General features: G+C 46.7%; 1 protein-coding gene across 1 annotated transcript; it reads right to left on the bottom strand.

Annotated features, from left to right (window-relative positions):
- Positions 1–17,256: 17,256 nt before the first annotated feature.
- Positions 17,257–22,219, bottom strand: LOC123449771 (4-coumarate--CoA ligase-like 4). Its single transcript, XM_045127096.1, has 5 exons — positions 20,844–22,219; positions 18,127–18,272; positions 17,954–18,021; positions 17,760–17,862; positions 17,257–17,627 (listed from the first exon to the last, which is right to left on the bottom strand). The coding sequence occupies exons 1-5, from the start codon at positions 22,045–22,047 to the stop codon at positions 17,514–17,516; spliced, it is 1,635 nt and encodes a 544-aa protein (XP_044983031.1). The 5' UTR covers positions 22,048–22,219; the 3' UTR covers positions 17,257–17,513.
- Positions 22,220–22,579: the final 360 nt, after the last annotated feature.

Below are 22,579 nucleotides of genomic sequence, written 5' to 3'. Positions count from 1 at the left end.
ATCCTGCACAAACACAAAAGCTTGCTCCCAACGCTATGAAGGGGTTGTCAATCCCTTAAGATTGTTTGCCAAGTGAGAACTGAAAGCAACAAAGTAACAAAGCAAAGTAAAAGCGAAAGTGGAAACGATAGATGTGAATAGACCCGGGGGCCGTAGTGTTTACTAGTGGCTTCTTTCATGAAAGCAAGTAGACGGTGGGTGAACAAATTACTGTCGAGCAATTGATAGAACCGCGCAAAGTCGTGACGTCATCTATGACAATGATTATATCTATAGGCATCACATCCAAAACAAGTAGACCGATACTGTGTGCATCTACTACTATTACTCCACACGTCGACCGCTATCCACCATGCATCTAGTGTATTAAGTCCAAAAGAACAGAGTAACGCCTTAAGCAAGATGACATGATGTAGATGGACAATCTCATATCAACGACAGAGCCCATCTTGTTATCCTTGATGACAACTACTTAATGTGTGCCTTGCTACCCCTACTGTCACTGGGAAAGGTCACCACATGGTAGAACCCAAAACCAAGCACTTCTCCCATTGCAAGAATCATAGATCTAGTCGGCCAAACAAAACCCAAGACTTGGAGAGACTTACAAGGATATCAAATCATGCATATAAGAAATCAGCAAAGACTCAAATATATATCATAGATAATCTAATCACAAATCCACAATTCATCGGATCTCGACAAACACACCGCCAAAGAAGATTACATCGGATAGATCTCCATGACGATCATGGAGAACGTTGAAGATCCAAGAGAGAGAAGAAGCCATCTAGCTACTAACTACGGACCCGTAGGTCTGAAGTGAACTACTCACGAGTCATTGGAGGGGCGATGATGATGATGAAGAAGCCCTCCAACTCCAAAGTCTCCTCCGACAGGGCGCCGGGAAGGGTCTCCAGATGGGATCTCGCGGAAACGGAAGCTTGCGACGGCGGAAAAGTATTTTCGAAGCTCCCCTGATTTTTTGCTGTATTTTAGGAAGTATATAGGCCAAAGATCTAGGTCAGGGGGCGCCCAGGGATGCCAGAAGCCCTCACACCGCCGCCTCCCCCTGGTGGCGGAGTGGGGGCTTGTGGGCTCCCTGGAGCCCACCTGGCTTGGCCCACACGCCCCCTGATCTTCTTCCGTTCGGGAAAAAATCATTTCGGGGATTTTATTCCGTTTGGACTTTGTTCCAAAATTAGATCTGAAAAGAGCCAAAAACACAAAAAAATAGGAACTGGCACTTGGCACTGAATTAATAAGTTAGTCCCAAAAAAGAAATAAAAGGTACATAAAACGTCCAAAGATGACAACATCAAAAATTATAGATACGTTTCAGACGTATCAGACCCCCGGGACCATTTCCGGTGGTCCCGATGGTCCCGGTACGCTACGGGTGACGCCCGAAACATTTCCGTGTCCAAAACCATCCATCCTATATATCAATCTTTACCTCCGGACCATTCCGGAGCTCCTCGTGACGTCCGAGATCTCATCCGGGACTCCTAACAACTTTCGGTAACCTCGTATAACATTTCCCTATAACCCTAGCGTCATCGAACCTTAAGTGTGTAGACCCTACGGGTTCGGGAAGCATGCAGACAGGAACGAGACGTACTCCGACCAATAACCATCAGCGGGATCTGGATACCCATGGTGGCTCACACACGTTGCACGATGATCTCATCGGATGAACCACGATGTCAAGGATTCAATCAATCCCGTATACAATTCCCCTTTGTGTGTCGGTGTAGAACTTGCCCGAGATTCGATCGTTGGTATACCTATACGTTGTTCAATCTTGTTACTGGTAAGTCTCTTTACTCGTTCCGTAGCACGTCACCGTGTGACTAACTCCTTAGTCACATTGAGCTCATGATGATGTTCTACCGAGTGGGCCCAGAGATACCTCTCCGTCACACGGAGTGACAAATCCCGATCTCGATTCATACCAACCCAACAGATACTTTCAGAGGTACCCGTAGTGCACCTTTATAGTCACCCAGTTATTGTGACGTTTGATACACCCAAAGCACTCCTACGGTATCTGGGAGTTGCACAATCTCACGGTCGAAGGAAAAGACACTTGACATTAGAAAAGTTTTAGCATACGAACAATACGATCTAGTGCTATGCTTAGGATTGGGTCTTGTCGATCACATCATTCTCCCAATGATGTGATCCTGTTATCAATGAAATGTAATGACCATGATCAGGAAACCATGATCATCCATCGATCAACGAGCTAGCCAACTAGAGGCTTGCTAGGGACACATTGTGATCTATTTATTGACACATGTATTATTGTTTCCTGTTAATGCAATTATAGCATGAACAATAGACGATTATCATGAACAAGGAAATATGATAATAACCATTTTATTATTGCCTCCAAGGCATATTTCCAATAGTCTCCCACTTGCACTAGAGTCAATAATCTAGTTACATGGTGATGTATCGAACACCCATAGCATTATGGTGTTGATCATGTTTTGTTCGAGGAAGAGGTTTAGTCAACGGGTCTGCAACATTCAGATCCGTATGTACTTTACAAATCTCTATTACTCCACTCTGGACATGGTCCTGGATGGAGTTGTAGCGGCGTTTGATGTGCTTCGTCTTCCGGTGAAACCTGGGCTCCTTGGCTATGGCAATGGCCCCAGTGTTATCACATAAGAGTGTCATTGGACCCGACGCGCTTGGAACCACTCCAAGGTCGGTGATGAGCTCCTTCATCCAAATTCCTTCATGAACTGCTTCTGAAGCAGCTATGTACTCCGCTTCACATGTAGATGTTGCCACGACTTCTTGCTTGCTGCTGCACCAGCTCACTGCCCCACCATTCAAAACATACACGTATCCGGTCTGTGACTTAGAGTCATCCGGGTCTGTGTCGAAGCTAGCATCGACGTAACCCTTTACGACGAGCTCTTCGTCACCTCCATAAACGAGAAACATCTCCTTAGTCCTCTTCAGGTTCTTAAGGATATTCTTGACTGCTGTCCAGTGTTCCATACCGGGATCACTTTGGTACCTCCCTACCAAACTTATGGCAAGGTTTATATCAGGTCTGGTACACAGCATGGCATACATTAGAGAGCCCACGGCTGAAGCGTAGGGGACATAACTCATCTTCTCTCTATCTGCTGCCGTGGTCGGTGACTGAGTCTTACTCAATCTCATACCTTGCAAAACTGGCAAGAACCCTTTCTTTGAGTTTTCCATATTGAACTTCTTCAATATCTTGTCAAGGTATGTACTTTGCGAAAGACCTATGAGGCGTCTCGATCTATCTCTATAGATCTTGATGCCTAATATGTATGCAGCTTCTCCAAGGTCCTTCATTGAAAAACTCTTGTTCAAATAGGCCTTTATGCTCTCCAACATCTCTATATTATTCCCCATCAATAATATGTTATCCACATACAGTATGAGGAAAGCTACAGAGCTCCCACTCACTTTCTTGTACAGACAGGCTTCTCCATAAACCTGTATGAACCCAAACGCTTTAATCACCTCATTGAAGCGAATGTTCCAACTCCGAGATGCTTGCACCAGCCCATAGATGAAGCGCTGGAGCTTGCACACTTTGTTAGCACCCTTAGGGTCGACAAAACCTTCTAGTTGCATCATATACAACTCTTCCTTAAGATTCTCGTTAAGGAACACTGTTTTGACGTCCATTTGCCAAATTTCATAATCATAAAAGGCGACAATTGCTAACATGATTTGGACTGACTTCAGCTTCGCTACGGGAGAGAAAGTCTCTTCATAGTCAACTCCTTGAATTTGTCGAAAACCCTTTGCGACAAGTTGAGCTTTATAAACGGTCACATTACCGTTTGCATCAGTCTTCTTCTTGAAGATCCATTTATTTTCTATGGCTCGCCGATCATCGGGCAAGTCCACCAAAGTCCATACTTTGTTCTCATACATGAATCCTATCTCGGATTTCATAGGCTCAAGTCATTTGTTAGAGTTCGGGCCTGCCATTGCTTCTTCATAGTTCGAAGGTTCACCGTTGTCTAACAACATGATTTCCATCACAGGTTTGCCATCCCACTCTGGTGCGGAGCGTGCCATTGTGGACCTTCGCGGTTCAGTAGTAACTTGATCCGAAGCTTCATGATCATTATCATTAACTTCCTCTTTAGTTGGTGTAGGCTCCACAGGAACAATTTCCCGCGCTGCGCTACTTTCCTGTTCGAGAGGGGGTGTAATTACCTCATCAGGTTCTACTTTGCTCCCACTTACTTCTTTTGAGAGAAACTCTTTCTCTAGAAAGGATCCGTTCTTGGCAACAAAGGTTTTACCTTCAGATCTAAGATAGAAGGTATACTCAATAGTTTCCTTAGGGTATCCTATGAATACACATTTCTCCGCTTTGGGTTCGAGCTTCTCTGGTTGAAGTTTCTTCACATAAGCATCGCAGCCCCAAACTTTAGGAAACGACAATTTAGGTTTCTTGCCAAACCATAGTTCATACGGTGTCGTCTCAACGGATTTAGACGGTGCCCTACTTAAAGTGAATGTTGCAGTTTCTAATGCGTATCCCCAAAATGATAGCGGTAAGTCGGTAAGAGACATCATAGATCGTACCATATCTAATAAAGTGCGATTACGACGTCCAGACACTCTGTTGCGTTGCGGTGTGCCAGGCGGCGTCAGTTGTGAAACGATTCCACACTTCCTTAGGTGTGTGCCAAACTCGTGACTCAAATATTCTCCTCCACGATCAGACCGTAGACACTTAATTTTTCTGTCACGTTGATTCTCAACCTCACTCTGAAATTCCTTGAACTTTTCAAATGTCTCAGATTTGTGCTTCATCAAGTAGATATACCCATACCTACTCAAATCATCGGTAAGAGTGAGAACATAACGGTAGCCACCGCGAGCTTCAACGTTCATTGGACCACACACATCAGTATGTATTATTTCCAATAAGCCGGTCGCTCTCTCCATTATTCCTGAGAATGGAGTCTTAGTCATCTTGCCCATGAGGCACGGTTCGCATGTGTCAAATGATTCAAAGTCAAGAGACTCTAATAGTCCATCAGTATGGAACTTCTTCATGCGCTTAACACCGGTATGACCAAGGCGGCAGTGCCACAAGTATGTGGGATTATCATTATCAACTTTACATCTTTTGGTACTCACACTATGAATATGCGTAACATCACGATCGAGATTCATCAAGAATAAACCATTCACCAGCGGAGCATGACCATAAAACATATCACTCATATAAATAGAACAGCCATTATTCTCTGACTTAAATGAGTAGCCGTCTCGCATTAAGCAAGACCCTGATACAATATTCATGCTCAAAGCTGGTACTAAATAACAATTATTAAGGTTTAAAACTAATCCCGACGGTAGATCTAGAGGTAGCGTGCCGACGGCGATCACATCGACCTTGGAGCCATTCCCGACGCGCATCGTCACCTTGTCCTTGGCCAGTCTCCGCTTATTCCGCAGTTCCTGCTTTGAGTTGCAAATGTGAGCAACAACACCGGTATCAAATACCCAGGAGCTACTACGAGCGCTGGTAAGGTACACATCAATAATATGTATATCACATATACCTTTAACGTTGCCGGCCTTCTTGTCCGCTAAGTACTTGGGGCAGTTCCGCTTCCAGTGACCTTATCCCTTGCAATAGAAGCACTCAGTCTCAGGCTTGGGTCCATTCTTTTTCTTCTTCCCTGCATCTGTCTTACCGGGCGCGGCAAAGGCTTTTCCATCTTTCTTGAAGTTCTTCTTACCCTTGCCCTTCTTGAAACTGGTGGTCTTGTTGACCATCAACACTTGATGCTCTTTCCTGATTTCTACTTCTGCAGACTTGAGCATCGAGTACAACTCGGGAATGGTCTTCTTCATCCCTTGCATGTTGTAGTTCAACACAAAACCTTTCTAGCTTGGTTGGAGAGAGTGGAGGATTCTGTCAATTATAGCATCATCCGGAAGTTCGACTCCAAGTGAAGTCAGACGACCGTGCAACCCAGACATTTTGAGTATGTGCTCATTGACAGAACCGTTCTCCTCCATCTTACAACTAAAGAACTTGTCGGAGACTTCATATCTCTCAATACGGGTATGAGCTTGAAAAACTAGTTTCAGCTCTTGGAACATCTCATATGCACCGTGTTGCTCAAAACGCCTTTGGAGCCCCGTTTCCAAACTGTATAGCATGCCACACCTAACCAGAGAGTAGTCATCACTCCACGTTTACCAGACGTTCAGAATATCCTCGGCTGCTGCGGGAGCGGGAGGGTCACCTAGCGGCGCATCAAGGACATAAGCCTTTTTAGCTGATTCAAGGATGAGCTTCAAGTTGCGAATCCAGTCCGCATAGTTTCTACCATCATCTTTCAGCTCGTTTTTCTCTAGGAATGCGTTGAAATTGAGGTTGACGTTGGCCATCTACAATATTTATAAAGAAAACTTTTAGACTAAGTTCATTTAATCAAATTAAGTTCATTTAATAAAATTAAGTATGAACTCCCACTTAAATCGACATCCCTCCAGTCATCTAAGTGATACATGATCCATGTTGACTAACCCGTGTCCGATCATCACGTGAGACAGACTAGTCATCATGGTGAGCAACTTCATGCTGATCGTATTCAACCATACGACTCATGTTCGACATTTAGGTCTCTTGTATTCGAGGTCATGTCTGTACATGCTAAGCTCGTCGAGTCAACCTAGGTGTTTCGCGTGTGTAAATCTGGCTTACACCCGTTGTATGCGAACGTTAGAATCTATCACACCCGATCATCACGTGGTGCTTCGAGACAACGATCCTTCGCAACGGTGCACACTTAGGGGAATACGTTCTCGAATTTTTTTAAGAGGGATCATCTTATTATGCTACCGTCGTTCTAAGCAATAAGATGAAAAACATCACAATGCAATCATATAGTGACATGATATGGCCATTATCATCTTTGCTCTTTCGATCTCCATCTTCAGCCATCGCATGATCATCATTGTCACCGGCGTGACACCATGATCTCCGTCATCATGATCTACATCATCGTGTCTCCGTGAAGTCGTCACGCCAACTACTACTATAACTACTACTATAGCTAACCATTAGCAATGAAGTAAAAGTAGTAAGCACATGGCGTTGCATCTCATACAATAAATTAAGACAACTCCTATGGCTCCTGTCGGTTGTCATACTCATCGACATGCAAGTCGTGAAACCTATTACAATAACATGATCATCTCATACATCATACATGCAACATCACAACTTTGACCATATCACATCACATGTCAAACCCTGCAAAAACAAGTTAGACGTCCTCTAATTGTTGTTGCAAGTTTTACGTGGCTGATTTGGGTTTCTAGCAAGAACGCTTTCTTACCTACGTGACAGCCACAACGATGAAATGCCAAAGCAATTTACCCATCATAAGGACCCTTTTCATCAAATCCAATCCGACTAGAGTAGGAGAGACAGAGACCCGCTAGCCACCTTTATGCACGGTGTGCATGTCTGTCGGTGGAACCAGTCTTACGTAAGCGTACGTGTAAGGTCGGTTCGGGCCGCTTCATCCCACAATACCGTCGGAAAAGAATAAGACTAGTAGCCGGAAGCAATTGACAAATCATCGCCCACAACCTTTTGTGTTCTACTCGTGCATAGAATCTACGCATAGAAAACCTGGCTCGGATGCCACTGTTGGGTAACGTAGCATAAATTCAATTTTTTTCCTACGCATATTCAGATCTTCCTATGGAGGGACCAGCAACGAGAGAGGGGTGAGTGCATCTCCATACCTTTGAAGATCGCTAAGCGGAAGCGTTGCTAGAACGCGGTTGATGGAGTCGTACTCGCGGCGATTCAGATCGCGGTGTGATTCCGATCTAGTGCCGAACCACGACACCTCCACGTTCAACACACGTGCAGCTCCATGACGTTTCCCGCACCTTGATCCAGGAAGGAGGAGGGAGAGTTTGGGGAAGATCTCCGGCAGCACGACGGTGTGGTGTCGATGGAGAGACGAGGTCTCCCGGCAAGGCTTCGCCAAGCACCGTGGGAGGAGGAGAAGGAGGGGAGCAGGGTTGCGCCGAGAGGAGAGAAAACCGTGTAGAAAAAAGCCCCAAACCCCTCTGTATTAATAGAAGGAAGGGAGGGGGGTGCCACCCCTAGGGTTTCCCCCCTAGGTGGTGCGGCAGCCCCCCAGATGGGAGGTGTGGCGGCTAGGGCAAGGGGAGGGGGTGGCGCACCCCTTAGGTGGGCCTTAGGCCCACCAGGGCTAGGGTTTCCCCCCTTCTCTCCCTCCTGTGCCTTGGGCCTCTTGTGGGAGGCACACCAGCCCACTTTGGGCTGGTTGCCCTCCCCCTTTTGGCCCATGCTACCTCTTGGGCCTGGTGGCCCCTCCCGGTGGACCCCCGGGACCATTTCCGGTGGTCTGGCCGGTGGTCCCGGTACGCTACCGGTGACGCCCGAAATATTTCCGGTGTCCAAAACCATCTATCCTATATATCAATATTTACCTCCGGACCATTTCGGAGCTCCTCGTGACGTCCGGGATCTCATCCGGGACTCCGAACAACTTTCGGTAACCTCGTATAACATTTCCCTATAACCTTAGCGTCATCGAACCTTAAGTGTGTAGACCCTACGAGTTCGGGAAGCATGCAGACATGACCGAGACGTTCTCCGGCCAATAACCATCAGCGGGATCTGGATACCCATGGTGTCTCCCACATGTTCCACGATGATCTCATCGGATGAACCACGATGTCAAGGATTCAATCAATCCCGTATACAATTCCCTTTGTTTGTCGGTATAGAACTTGCCCGAGATTCGATCGTCGGTATACCTATACCTTGATCAATCTCGTTACTGGTAAGTCTCTTTACTCGTTCCGTAGCACGTCATCGTGTGACTAACTCCTTAGTCACGTTGAGCTCATGATGATGTTCTACCGAGTGGGCCCAGATATACCTCTCCGTCACACGGAGTGACAAATCCCGATCTCGATTCGTACCAACCCAACAGATACTTTCAGAGGTACGTGTAGTGCACCTTTATAGTCACTCAGTTACGTTGTGACGTTTGATATACCCAAAGCACTCCTACGGTATCCGGGGTTCCACAATCTCACGGTCGAAGGAAAAGACACTTGACATTAGAAAAGTTTTAGCATACGAACAATACGATCTAGTGCTATGCTTAGGATTGGGTCTTGTCCATCACATCATTCTCCCAATGATGTGATCCCGTTATCAATGACATCTAATGTCCATGATCAGAAAACCATGATCATCCATTGATCAACGAGCTAGCCAACTAGAGGCTTGCTAGGGACAGATTGTGATCTATTTATTCACACATGTATTACTGTTTCCTGTTAATACAATTATAGCATGAACAATAGATGATTATCATTAACAAGGAAATATGAGAATAACCATTTTATTATTGCCTCTAGGGTATATTTCCAACAAAAGATTACCTTCGATCTTGAAAATGATGATGCCCGTGATATAATATAGAAATTTAGGTGCATGCGGAGGATGACTTGATTCCAGTTCTACCTCCTGGTGCGTTTTGTCAACATATTTGTTTGATAATTTTTATTCATTACTTAAAAGTATCTTGTACTCATCCCGATTAAATTTCTTTATTTTAAATTATTAGCTTAATTCCGTGTTACAAGAACTACACGTAAGATAGTAGATCGGACCTACTACAGTTTTGGCTTGAACCTTACTTGGTTTTAGAAAAATCATCTCATCTCATTTATTCATGATGTTGACATTTATCATGAATATGTGTCACTAGTGCACCAGCTGAGCCCTCATAACATCACTTTAGGCAAATTCGTAAGATTTTTTATACCATTGCGTTACTAATCATGTTTTTTATACATTGTTCTTAAACAAAACTAGTGTGCTAACTATATTATTATTACTAACAGTTACTCCCGTCAGAGACCGTTCCTAAATGGATGTTTATCACCGGTGATTTGGAAATGGTTAGCTTACGACCAACCCCGATTAATTACACTGTGGTAAATACGTGATATCTCAAAGTGAAGACACTCTGAAAATAAAAGGATGGAGAAACGCAATACAAGCATCCATGATACCATTTGTAGAGGAATCCTTGCGCATCCCACAAGTTTAAGATAGGTTAATCTGTGTTCTTCAATACGGAGATGTCGGAGTTTTTTATTTTTCTTTTTTTGTGGGTGGTGGAGTTCCGGAGCTAGCTAGACCATGGCTCACCATGTTGGCATCACAACTAGCTTTTAGAATTCTTACATCTCTTTCCAGGATTCGTTCATGGGTGATACTCACTCGTGATGCGTGGCTCAACATGAGGAGTTCGGTGTGTTCATGTTCACCAGCTCGAATTACACAATAATAACATATAACTCGTGATGTGTGGCTCGACATGAGGAGTGAATGCTGACTATTTTTGAGAAAAAACTGACCATCAAGTTTCTTTTAGGGAGTTGCTAAGATTTATTAATCAATGTTCATTGGTACACAAAAAGGGCCATGAGTATGCACCAGCTACGCATGGCATGAACAAACTTAGCAAGACTATGAGACTCATAATTTTACTCTATACCTTCAAGAAACTAATAAATTGTTACTTCTATCCACTATCTCTCTCGTAATTGAATTGTGCCGGCCAGAAGTAACCGGCCTGCTTGATACCTTCTACTACTTACTTGGAATCACATGCGATCATGATCTTGGTAAGCATAAGATCTTCGACCAATGCATGTCCATTTATTAATTCATGCCAACACTTTCAGAGATGCCTAATCCGTAACACCTGGAAAACAACTGTGAACCTGTGATGATCCCAAGAACGCCCCTGCTGGTTTCGGCACACAGCAAAAGCCCCCCCCCCCCCCCCCCAATCAACATGTATCTTTGCATATCCCGCCATCGGCTGCTTGTAGGGATGGGTTCATGTATTTGAGCTGCAACGGTGGTCGGAGGTTTTGATGCTTGGTAGCTCAACAATTTATAAATTGACAGACATATTGTTGATAACGGGCTCTGAAAAACTTCTTCATGAATAGCCTTTTTGCGCAGTGTCCAAACATCCCACATAGTCACATCAAGCTTGATGAAGCTTTTGTGAGGTAGAGAACCGATCGTACTAAAGATTCATTGCTTCGCACTCCGCTCCTTACAAGAAGTCCTGTTCTCAACCATGCCCTCATCACCTAAATCCCATGCACATCTCGATATGGTATAATTCAACAACGAGTGGCTCCAAGAGTCATCGCTGCCACACAGTTGACAAGCATCGGTTACTGCCATTTTCCTATGCTTATGGACATCCTCGGTCGGAACGAGAGTGTTTACCAAGTCGCCATTTAAAAAAAAAAAGAATGACTCCCGGCCTCTGCACCTGTGAGATGCATGCGGCCGTTTTATCGATTATTCTCAAGAACCTTACAAAGTATTACAACAACATGTCTGAATCCGTCAACTTCACAACAGCTGTCGCTACTCATATCCATATGATGAAGGGGTGCTAGCTGGGCCACATACCCAGACCAGTTACCTAATCCTAACATAAAAAATCTGGAGCCCAAACAGAGCCGGTCGAGCCATCTGCCACGTACCGGGTGTAGGGCACAAAACCGATCTCACGCACTCGTGTGCTGTCGCCGCCATCTTCCACCGGTCCGTCCTCAGAGCAGATATTGAGGCTTCTACCTTGTGTAGCCACTCTGCCATCGATGTCACCATGACGCCAGACAGCTACCTCCTCCTGCGCGAGCCCATCTCCACGCATCGGTCGCCGAGCCCGCATAGCGCCATGCCGCCGATATCCTCCGCCATCAATGTGTGAGATGAAGCACCGCTCCACCATTCCTCCAGCCAGCACTTCTCCAAATCGATGCCCCCAGGAGGGAAGGCGATAAAACGCCATCATCGTTCGATCCAGGAAGACCCAGATCTAGGGTTTCTCCCGAAGCATCCCGAGCCTGATGACGCAAACAGCAATGTTGTTGCTCCACCACACGAGCGCCGCTAACGTCACAACCTCCAAGATGAAGCTGGCCAAAATGCGTCGACATTGAACCGCCGCCACGTCCACCGCCACTTGAGCCGCCCCCGCGCAACGCCTTCAAGAAGGAAAACGCCACCGCGGTGTCGTTGTCGCTTGGAACAAGGGGATCTGAGGTTTTCACCTGAGCTCCTGGGAGGGGTGGAAGGAAGGGGATCCTCTCCGAAGCCTCCAACAAGGGGAACAACACCCAAAGGCGCTGCTATCGGAGTGGCCGCCGCACCGGCCAAGGGACTCCCCCGGAACCCTTCCAACCACCAGATCTGCAAGGCCAGCACCCAAGACCAGCAAGAAGCCATCAGTGGCCGGATCCGCTGCATATCAAAGTAGATCAGGATCGAGGACAAGCGAAACCATGGCCACCAGCATCCAGTGTGGACCATCGCCGCAGACGTCGCCACCCCCGCGCCGTCCGGGTCAAAGAGGGAGCCGCCAACCGCACACAGGGGGCACCACCGCCTGCACACGCCGGAGCACCGTCGCTAGCCCAGTGCCCACCACCGCCTGCCGAGGGCCGCCTCCGAGCGCCCCGCTCCCCGAGGCCTGACCTCTCGCGCCCGACCGCGATCGCCAGAGCACACCGCTGTCAACCGCCTAGATTCGCCGCCTGCAGAGGAAGGGGAGCCGGGAGACGGAGTCCCCCCGCCGCCGCCGTCTGCCATGCGAGTTTCACCCGACGGCGTCACCCGGCGGCGGCGAGTAGGGGAGGAAGAAAGGGCGGTGACGCCTAGGGTTGGAAGCCCCCGAGTCGCCCAGGGCGGGGGCGACGCGAGGGTTACCAAGTCGCCATAAGAAGGCTTGAATTTTTGTTGGGACATCAACCCAAGTCGCCATAAGAAGGCTTGAATTTTTGTTGGGACATCAACCCTCCATTGAGACTTACATGCTTTCTCCTCAATGGTTGTGTTGGACGACGCCTCATTACCCTCTAGCCAATCCACCCTCCTCCTTCTAGTGGCCACTAACATTTTGTACGCCCTCCTTTCAAAGTTCCAAGCTCAGATGGTGTCCAAATTCTTAGTACAAATTGGGATAATCATGATCAATTGTGCATCAACAGCCAATAAATTCATTTTTTAGGGGGAAGAAATTCCTTTGGTGGCTGCTACGGATCAGGCGGATGATTTTCTAAAGAAATCATCCGCCTAGCCTGTTGTACGATCACGCCTTTGTGGACGGCCGATCTGCGCAATACCAAACGCCTCTGAGTGCTATCCATGACAAACATCCAGTGCAGCCCCGACGAGACCTTCGATGAAGCCCCATTGCAACCTCAGCGATAAGACGAAAGCTGCAACATAAAATCGACGACACCGTCGAAGCTCCGTTGCAGCATCGGCGACGCTCCAATGCAGCACCGACGGACTCCATAGCAGCCTACCATCCTGACGGCGCTTCATTGCAACAGGAAGCGACGCTTCACTGCAACACCGGCAACACGGCGAAGCTCAACCGCAGACCGACAAAGCTTGGTTGCAGCTCCAGTGCACTTCATGCAGCCCCGACGACGCTCCATTGTCGTCTGCAGCACAGAGGGGCGACATTCCGTCGCCCTGCTCGAACTGCTCACTCGCTGTAAGAAAAAAACACCCGGGGCGTGGCTCTCTCCTGCAAGCAGGCGTTCCTGCATGCACCGACGACTCTACATCGTTGCTCTCTGCTACAATGGCATCAGCAAGACCGGCGCGGGAGCTGCAAGTCGACGTGGTTGCTATTGGTCACCGGCTAATGGGGTGTGGCAGGCCGCCGCTGGGTGCTGCAAAGCCTTCCCGTGGGCTTCTCCAACGAGGGTTATTAGAAATGAGGTGGGGCGAAGACAGGGGACAAATTACGACATGTACCAGGCTGTCATCGGCTCAGCGTATGGTTGATTAACTGATTAGATCGGAAAGGTTAACTGATGCCGGCTATGGACCTTTGTGTGTAGGGATGAAAATAGAGTGAAAACTTTTTACTTTTTCGAAGGAAAAATAAAAATGAAGAGTAAATATGAAAACGAAACTGGAAATTTGCCAAACGGAAATAAAAATGAAATATTTTATGTGGAAACGGAAACAAAACGGAACAGTGTTTTCCGGTGGAAACGAGGTGGAAACAGAATTTTCCGTTTCCGCGAATATGAAATTTCCATTTTTTGTATAGACCTATCACTACTTTGTAGCCCAACTACCAAACAACACATAATGACACAATGGTCATAATGGGTCATTTGAGGACCAGTTACCACATACGTACTCAACTAGATCCTATACACAATTGTTCAGTACTACTACTATACTATGCGAAGATGTCAACATAATCATATTATTTTTAGCCATGGTAACATTTCATTATATTTTTTTTATTTTTTATTTCTGCATGACTCAAGGGGGTTTAATTTTCCGGACAATGCCCACTTATGTTTCCGTGCCCGCTCTGTATTCGTGGTGTGTCTATTTCCGGTAGTATGTGTTTCCATATACATTTTCGGGGTTTTTGTATTTGTTTTCGCTTCTGAAAAAAATATGAAAACGAATCTGGTAGCACCCAATTCCGTCCGCTTCTGCTCCGCTTTCATCCCTATTTCTGTGCAACGAAATGCTGTCCCGTATAATAATAATGAGGGGGCTGCTACGCATCCACCGACGAATGTTTAGTAAACATGCGTCACCTCGAGGACCGTCCGATGTACGTGTGCAGCCGTCCGATCTACGCGGATCGGTCGTCTCCCCACACCCATTAATTATTGAAACAATGGTCGAGTTGCAGAAACAACAGTTGCGTTGCAGAAGCAACGACCATGTTGCAAAAATATTTCCTGAAACAATGATTGCGTAGCGAAAATTATTTATGCAACTCCTAAAACAATGGTTGCGTTGCAGAAACAAAGATCGCGTTGCGAAAAACTGAAGAGGGATAAATGAAGAGGGAGAGATAGGAGACGGGATCCAAAAAATCCAACCGAAAGTCCTGAAACAACGGTTGCGTTACAGAAACAACGACCGCGTTGCAGAAAACTGAAATAGAATAGATAAAGAGGGAGAGGTAGGAGACATGATCCAAAAATCCAACCTAAAGGTACACTCGAACTCTTTCCACCGACGCCTCAGCGTGGGGGAGGAGCGACGAGGAGGCGCAGGTCGCAGCAGGAGACGAGGAAGCAGCGGACGCCATTGCCTTGGGAAGAACTCCTCGTCTCATGGTGGGGAAGCCAGCTGCTGCGGGAGTTGAGAGAGAGAGGGAGAGAGAGCCATGGCTGATTGGGAATGGGATCGAGCGATGCGGTGGGACTGACTAGATGAGGATAAGGATGGCTGAGACACGTGGGATCAGCCGTGCTAGATGGTTCCATGAAAAAATGATTGAGCTTGTACTGTATAATTTCGTTTGATCCAACGGTAGAGCATGCGACAGATTTCTTGCATGTATCAGCCGGTGGGAGCAAAGAGTTTCCTTAATAATAAGCCCAATAAAACTAATAGCCCATATACTTAGGTTTCGGCCGTGGCCTGCTTGGAAGTTGTCAGTTCTTTTGTCACTTGTAATCCACCACCATACGTCCTTGAAAATAATCAGTCTAACGAACCCTAAATTTTGCGCGGCGCCTGCCACCGCTCACCGGCTCGCCCATCCACCCTAGGAGGCCAAGAGACGATCAAAACCAGGACATCGTCAAGTCGTGGTGTTAGCTGTTTATGCGCTCCGTTGATTTTGCACTCCTGCCGTGTGCCAGAGTGCCGGTATGCATCGAGCCCGTCCATCAAATCATTTATCACCGTAAGTATTTTGCCTTATGCCTGATTATCTCATCTACTCCCTCCGTTTCTAAATATAAGTCTTTTAAAAGATTTTACTAGTGAACTACATACGAAACAAAATGAGTCTCTAAAGTATGTCTATATACATCTGTATGTAGTTTTCTAGTAGAAACTCTAAAAAGACTTATATTTATGAACGGAGGGAGTAGGACTTAATTCTACAGCTATATTGGTATATGCAATGTACCACTAATAGCTACTACTAGTTACTATTGTTCTGTAAGATTACAATATACCAGTATGCTTAATGAGAAAGGTGTGATAGCTTCCGAGTGCCTAGGCACCCTCTATGAACAGTAAAATTAAAAGAATAGAAAACAAAATCAAAAAATCTGAAACTTTGCAGCATCAACGATGATTAAACTTTGTAGGTTCCTACAAGTTTTCATGGCAAAATATCATGTAGAGAAAGATGTATAAACAAGTTTCAGATTTTTCTTATTTTGTTTTTTTATTTGTTTTGATTTTACTGTTTATAAAGGGTGCCTAGGCACCTGGGAGCTGAAAATCCACTCTCATGCTTAATTCGTAGTCTTGCATATGTACACAGATATAGTAATATGCTGATCAGATGTGTCTTTATCGGAAATGTATTTCTCGTTACATAATTGTTAGTATTGGAAAGTAGCCATAAACACTTACATCAGAATGATAACATAAAATCGTCAACATGTTCAAGGAGCAAGGTGTGGTTGTAGATATATTAAGCTATTATAAATGTATATTGTCAAAATTATACTGATGCGATTTGCATCAATATCATACACCGTTGTCTTTTCGTCCCCCTCATGTTCAAATTCTGGCTTCACCCCTAGGTAGACATGCAGTATCTGTATCGAGACAGAGGTAGGAGAAGAAGTAGAAAGGGGTCTCGCTGGAGTTGAGAAGAAAATAAGTGAGTGGTTGGCGTTGACGCTAGAGATAAGGAACAGCTTCCTTTATTCCCCCCCCCCCCCCCCCCCCTCCTCCCCTAAGAAGCACTTGTTGAGTCAATTAGCCCAATTCATTGCCCAGTTTTTAATGAGCCCGATTCATGGCCCAGTTTTTTAACAGGCCAAGATGGCCCAGTATGAATCAACAGCTGTTTACCAACTAAAAAAACTGCTATTCACAGTATGATTTCTCATCTTTGTTTCTCCATATGTGAATTGAGTTTGAAATTGAGTCTTTATGTCTTTTTATTAAAATATTTTTAGAACATTAAGTGAAGGTTTTCCTTGCATTAGGAACATACATACAATTTGATGTACATGCCACCGTAACCAAGAAAGAAGAAATCACGTGAATATACTGGATAATAAACTCCCGCTTTTTTCGAAAAAGGTGAGCAATGTTAATCTTCCTGTATAAATATACACACTAATTATAATGCCTTGCATTTGCAGTACTTGCACCTCAAACTCGGAAATTATTTTGGATTTGGTTGTTCAAGTCTAGGTACAACAGAGCTTGTATATAGAACCAATTTACACAGAGACCTCATGTACTAGTACACAGCCGCTGAGATCCTTCAGTTACAGATAGTCAGAGGGCTATTGGGACGAAGGGCAAAAAGAAAACAATAGTTGTACAATGATGAAGATCCAAGGATGAACCAATTGACACTTCAAGGGATAATACACAGAGCAGGATAACGGTCCACATTTCACAGCTTGGAGGTCGCGAGCTTGATAAGATCCTTCCTCAGTATCTTGCCAGACGCATTCTTGGGGATGTCTGTCACGAACGCCACCTTCCTCACCTTCTTGTAAGGTGCTACCTGTACAACATATCACAGCAGAAGGTCAGAGAGATTGCATGGATCAGCTAGCCAAATCTGTCAATGTATCAATGGTGAAGAAGAAGGTTCATTTTGTTGGATTTTATCTTTCATGAGTCTTGCTCTGCTCACCTGTTTCGCCACAAACTCCATCACCTCCTGCGCTGACAAATTGCTCCCTTTCTTCCTCACGACATAGGCCATCGGGAACTGACCGACCTCCCTGTCTGGGAACCTGCAGAAGAACCAAACCACTTGAGAAATCTGGCACAACTATATGGATAGAAGTTCACTAAGTGATTACTGATATCTCGGTAAACACTTACGGAATAACAGCGACATCGGAAACCTCTGGATGGGTCAGCAGAAGAGCTTCCAACTCTGCTGGAGGCACCTATTTTACACAAAGGTTGAATTCAAAATCCAAGGTACAGTAAGAAGTTCAGGAGCCTGTTTTTCGGAAGAGATACCGGCCTGTGCCATTTAGTGGTCTTTTTACCTGATAGCCTTTGTATTTGATCAACTCTTTCAGACGGTCCACCACGAAGAGATACCCATCCTCGTCTATGTAGCATAGGTCACCGGTCTTGAGCCATCCGTCGGGCGTCACCGTCGACTGTGTTGCCTCTGTGTTCTTGAAGTATCCTGGGGAGACCAATATTGCAACTTGAGATTCTTTTTTCCTACTAGCATTATATGTCTATGGAGGAGTATGAACACTTCTACTTTGGACTGCAAGTTTCATCCTGCCAAGGGATTACAACAGAGCGATAACTTCTTGAAACACATCATTTCTTATAGGGTGCTGAAATGCAGGAGGTACCATATTCTAGAGGGACTGAACCGATGGATATTCACTCTGAATGTTGATGATCCTAACTCTCAGTTTCACAATACGTTAGCAGCTGGACAGTGTGAAGTCTTGAAAATGAAATAACTATTTCGATTGGACCATCGCTTGTCGTCGGACCACATCCCTCACAACCCTACTGATGCTTATACGATGCCGTGAAAATGAATCCATCTAAGGTTTATCTCATGAGCTCTGGCTGGTACACAGTAAGCAATGAGAAAACATTCTTCACTTACGAAGCAAGAGATCCTGCAATCCTTGAAAAATTCTCCATGTGGATGTGTGCATATTAAAACCAGTACTCAGTTTAGTCTTAATTTCTTCTGTTTTCTTTTCAAACTGAATTTTGGTCTTTTTTACAATGATGTCATGGTACAACTTCTGCATTAACTAGCGTACTCAACTAATTGTTTCTGAAAGTTAACTAGTGTACTCCCTCTGTACCAAAAGTGTCAAAAAAGTCTTATATTTAGTTACAGTGGTACTCCCTCCGTTTCTAAATATAAGTCTTTTAAACGATTTTATTAAGGGTCTACATGCAGAGCAAAATGATTAAATCTACGCTCTAAAATATGTTTATATACATCCGTATGTAGTTCACTATTAACCTCTACAAAGACTAATATTTAGGAACGGAGGGAGTAGTATTTACTAACTAGGGTGCTACGATGACACGAGCTCGTGGAAGCCGTTGGATCCGGCCCTGTGGCTCCGAAACATTTTGCAAAGAAGACCCTCAAAAGTTTAGGAATTGCGCACAGGTACAACAACCTCTCAGATGCCAACGGCCAGAAGCCCGTATCACAGTATCACCTAACCGTCGGTATCACCTGAAATTTCCCCTTAGTACTCCCTCCATCCCAAAATAACTGTCTTAAGCTTAGTACAACTTTATACTAGAGCTAGTATAAAGTTGAGACAGTTATTTTGGGACGGAGGGAGTACTAACTATCCTCGGCACTTCTGAAAGTTAATTACTAACTACTCCCTCTGTTCCATATTAATTGTTGCTGAAACGGATGTATCTAGAGGATACTTTAGTGCTAGCCATTGGAGCGACAACTAATATGGGACCGAGGTAGTATTTGCAATGCTTACTTAACTAGTGTACATGTTCATGTTATGCAAACATCGTCTCGAGTTAACCTCTCAGATAACACAGAAACACACCCAGATGCACCGTCGTAAAACAGTTCATGTAGTGAATTCCAGGGAAAAAAAGACACATTGCACTCAATGCAATTAACATTTTCCAAAGTATCAACAAGGCGGATGGGAGTTCAATGAACTCATCCACCAACTGATGGGCGTTTGGTTCTCAACGCACAAATAATTCCAAGCCAGGCATACTTATTCTGGAATTTAAGCATGCGACTCAATCTGTTGACACCACTATTATTTAGAGGGATGGATACCGAAACATGCAGCAAAGATGACTCAGACCTGGGTTGGTTGGGTAGTGCCTCCTATAAGTATCTGTCTGAAAAATCCCTTTATGAGTACTAATATTCCACTAAGCTTCAAATAGTATGATAACGGAAAACAAATAACACCATCATCAGCCACAGCAGAACAGCCAGTAACTGAAGGTGGCACCTACAACCGGCAAAAGGAAAGACGAACATAGCTTTGGCTCTACGTTGACACTACTCCCCTACCACAACAGAGAAGCATTAGAGAGAAGAGTAGCTAGCTATCAGGCATTTTCACCATCCAAATTAGGTCAAGCCGGCATCATTCAAACACATCCTGAACTACTCACACATGATGCACATGATGGTCACGTACGAATTACCATATGTTGCCTATCAAGATTCGCGAGACCTGCCAACATGCGTCTGTACTCCCGATAAGAACAAAATTCTTCTATTGATGTTGGACATGTTTAGTGTAGTATATTGAGGATGCGCAGTGATCGAGAGAGACATTTTAAATTACAGCTTGCAGCTCGCTAATCGAACAAAATGCCGCGTGGCCTAAACAAAACGAGGACACAGTTAGAATTAAAACCGAATCGGCATTTTAGCATTCTAAATTCCAGCCTGTAGCTTGCTAATCGAACAAAATGACACATCATCTCTAACTACAAATGGAAACGCAATTCAGTAGAATGTTCATCTTGAAAAATACAATTATAACTACTCCTAAACGGAATCGGTGTGTTGATTAACTCAGAACACGTTCAGTATGCTGTGTGCAATCATCCTTGATGATTCGCAGTGATCCAGAGACATTCTAAATTCCCAGCGGGCAGCACGTTAATCAAAGAGAATGCCGGATCGTCTAAGAAACATGAAAACGGCGGAATAACGTATAAGGGTGATGCTTCATGAAGTTTAATTTTTGTGTAATATACGTAGTACCTTTCATGACGTAGGGTCCCCTGATCCAGAGCTCGCCGGTGCGGTTCACCGGCAGCGCCTCGCCTGTCTCCGGGTCGACGATCTTGGCCTCGGTGTTGGGCGACAGGAGCCCGGCCGTCCCGTACCGGCGGCTCTCCTCGGCCGAGTCCGTGGACGCGCCGATGGCCGTGCTCTCGGTCAGCCCGTACCCCTGCAGGATCTCCACCTGCGGGTACTTGTCCCTGAAGCCTTCGATGAGCTCCTTGCTTAGCGGCGCGCCGCCGGAGAGCACCTTGCGCAGGTTGCCGAGCGGCAGCGGCTTGGGGTGCGCGACCATGGCGACGAGGATGGGCGGCACGAGCGGCAGGTAGGTGACCCCGTAGGCGGTGATGCAGCGCAGCATCTCGGGGAGCTCGAACTTGGAGAGCACGACGATGGTGGCGCCGCAGCCGAGCAGGCCGGTGGCGAAGGCGACGAGGCCGTAGACGTGGAACATGGGCACCGTGCAGAGGAAGGTCTCCGTGGTGTCCGAGTCCTCGAGGCGGAAGCGGTTCATGACGATCTGGACCATGGAGATGAGGTTGCGGTGCGTGGCGACGACGCCCTTGCTGGGCCCCGTGGTGCCGGAGGAGTAGAGCAGCGTGGCCTGGTCGTCCTGCGTGACGCGGTCCCGTCGGCGCGCGGGGTCGGGCGTGGTGGCGGAGATCTCGTCGATGGTGGCGACGATCCGCGGGTCGTCGGCGGGGGAGGGAGGCTCGAGGAGCACGACGCGGAGGCCGCGGGGCAGCTTGGGGAGGAGGTCGCGGGTGGTGAAGGCGAGGACGGGGCGGGCGTCGGCGACCTGCTTGGCGACCTCGGCGGCGGTGTTGAGCGGGTTGGCGGTGGTGACGACGGCGCCGAGCGACATGGCGGCGAGCGCGGCGACGGGGAAGTGGACCGAGTTGGGGGAGAGGATGAGCGCGACGTGGCCCTTGCGGAGGCCGAAGGGCGGCGCGGCGAGCGCGGTGGCGGCCCCGGCCACGGCGCGCCAGAGGTCGGCGAAGGTGGTGCGGCGGCCCGTGGAGGCGTCGACGAGCGCGACGACGCCCGAGTGGCGGCGGGAGGCCAGGAAGGTGACCACGTCCAGGTCACGGTCCGCCGGGAGCGGCACCACCGCGCGCTTGCTCCGGAACGCGCCCGTCGCGGCGCAGTAGCCGCTCCGCGGGTCCGCCGTCGCCGTGGCCATCGCGATCGGATCGCCGCGCCGGCTGGTCGGTCTCTCTCTCTCGGTTGGCTGTCGCTGTGCGTGCGTCTTTCGTGCGCGCGGGTGTGCGTTGTGTGGGTCGTCTCACCAGTTGCAGGAGTAGTAACTGCTTTCTCCCTCTGCCTGCGGTGGCGGTGGCGGGCGGGTGGTCTCCGTCGACACTCGTCAAACTTTACAGGGTGGTCAGCTGCAAAGCGTGCCTCGTGCGCCCATGTGCGCAAATGGATGGATAACCGGGAAAAAACCCGGTGGGCCCATGCAGGGGTATGTGATTGCTCTGTGATCAACGGGCTAAACGTGCATGCGCGCGGTGTGCCCGGTAAGCAGTCCAAAGAACAAAACTCAATGATTTGTGAAATCTTTTAAATACGAAGGGGCGTGCTACGCTCCCGCCCGTTGACCTTTTATAAAGGGTTATGATAACGCCATGCATTTGGATGTTAAGAGATCTTGTCATATATCTCGTGTGGTATACAAAAACAAACAGTCCGTACATATACGTGTGGGTAAAATA

This window comes from Hordeum vulgare, chromosome 4H (assembly GCF_904849725.1).
Source record: "Hordeum vulgare subsp. vulgare chromosome 4H, MorexV3_pseudomolecules_assembly, whole genome shotgun sequence".
In the NCBI taxonomy this organism is placed as follows: Eukaryota; Viridiplantae; Streptophyta; class Magnoliopsida; order Poales; family Poaceae; genus Hordeum; species Hordeum vulgare.
The sequence above is the reverse complement of the archived record's forward strand: the minus strand, read 5'-3'. Positions and strand labels throughout refer to the sequence as shown.

Coding starts and splice junctions, on each gene's coding strand:
- LOC123449771 (XM_045127096.1), bottom strand. CDS start 22,047: ATGGCCACGGCGACGGCGGACCCGCGGAGCGGCTACTGCGCCGCGACG. Junction 18,273..20,843: donor GGGACCCTACGTCATGAAAG/GTACTACGTATA, acceptor TGGTCTCCCCAG/GATACTTCAAGAACACAGAG. Junction 18,022..18,126: donor TCAAATACAAAGGCTATCAG/GTAAAAAGACCA, acceptor TGTGTAAAATAG/GTGCCTCCAGCAGAGTTGGA.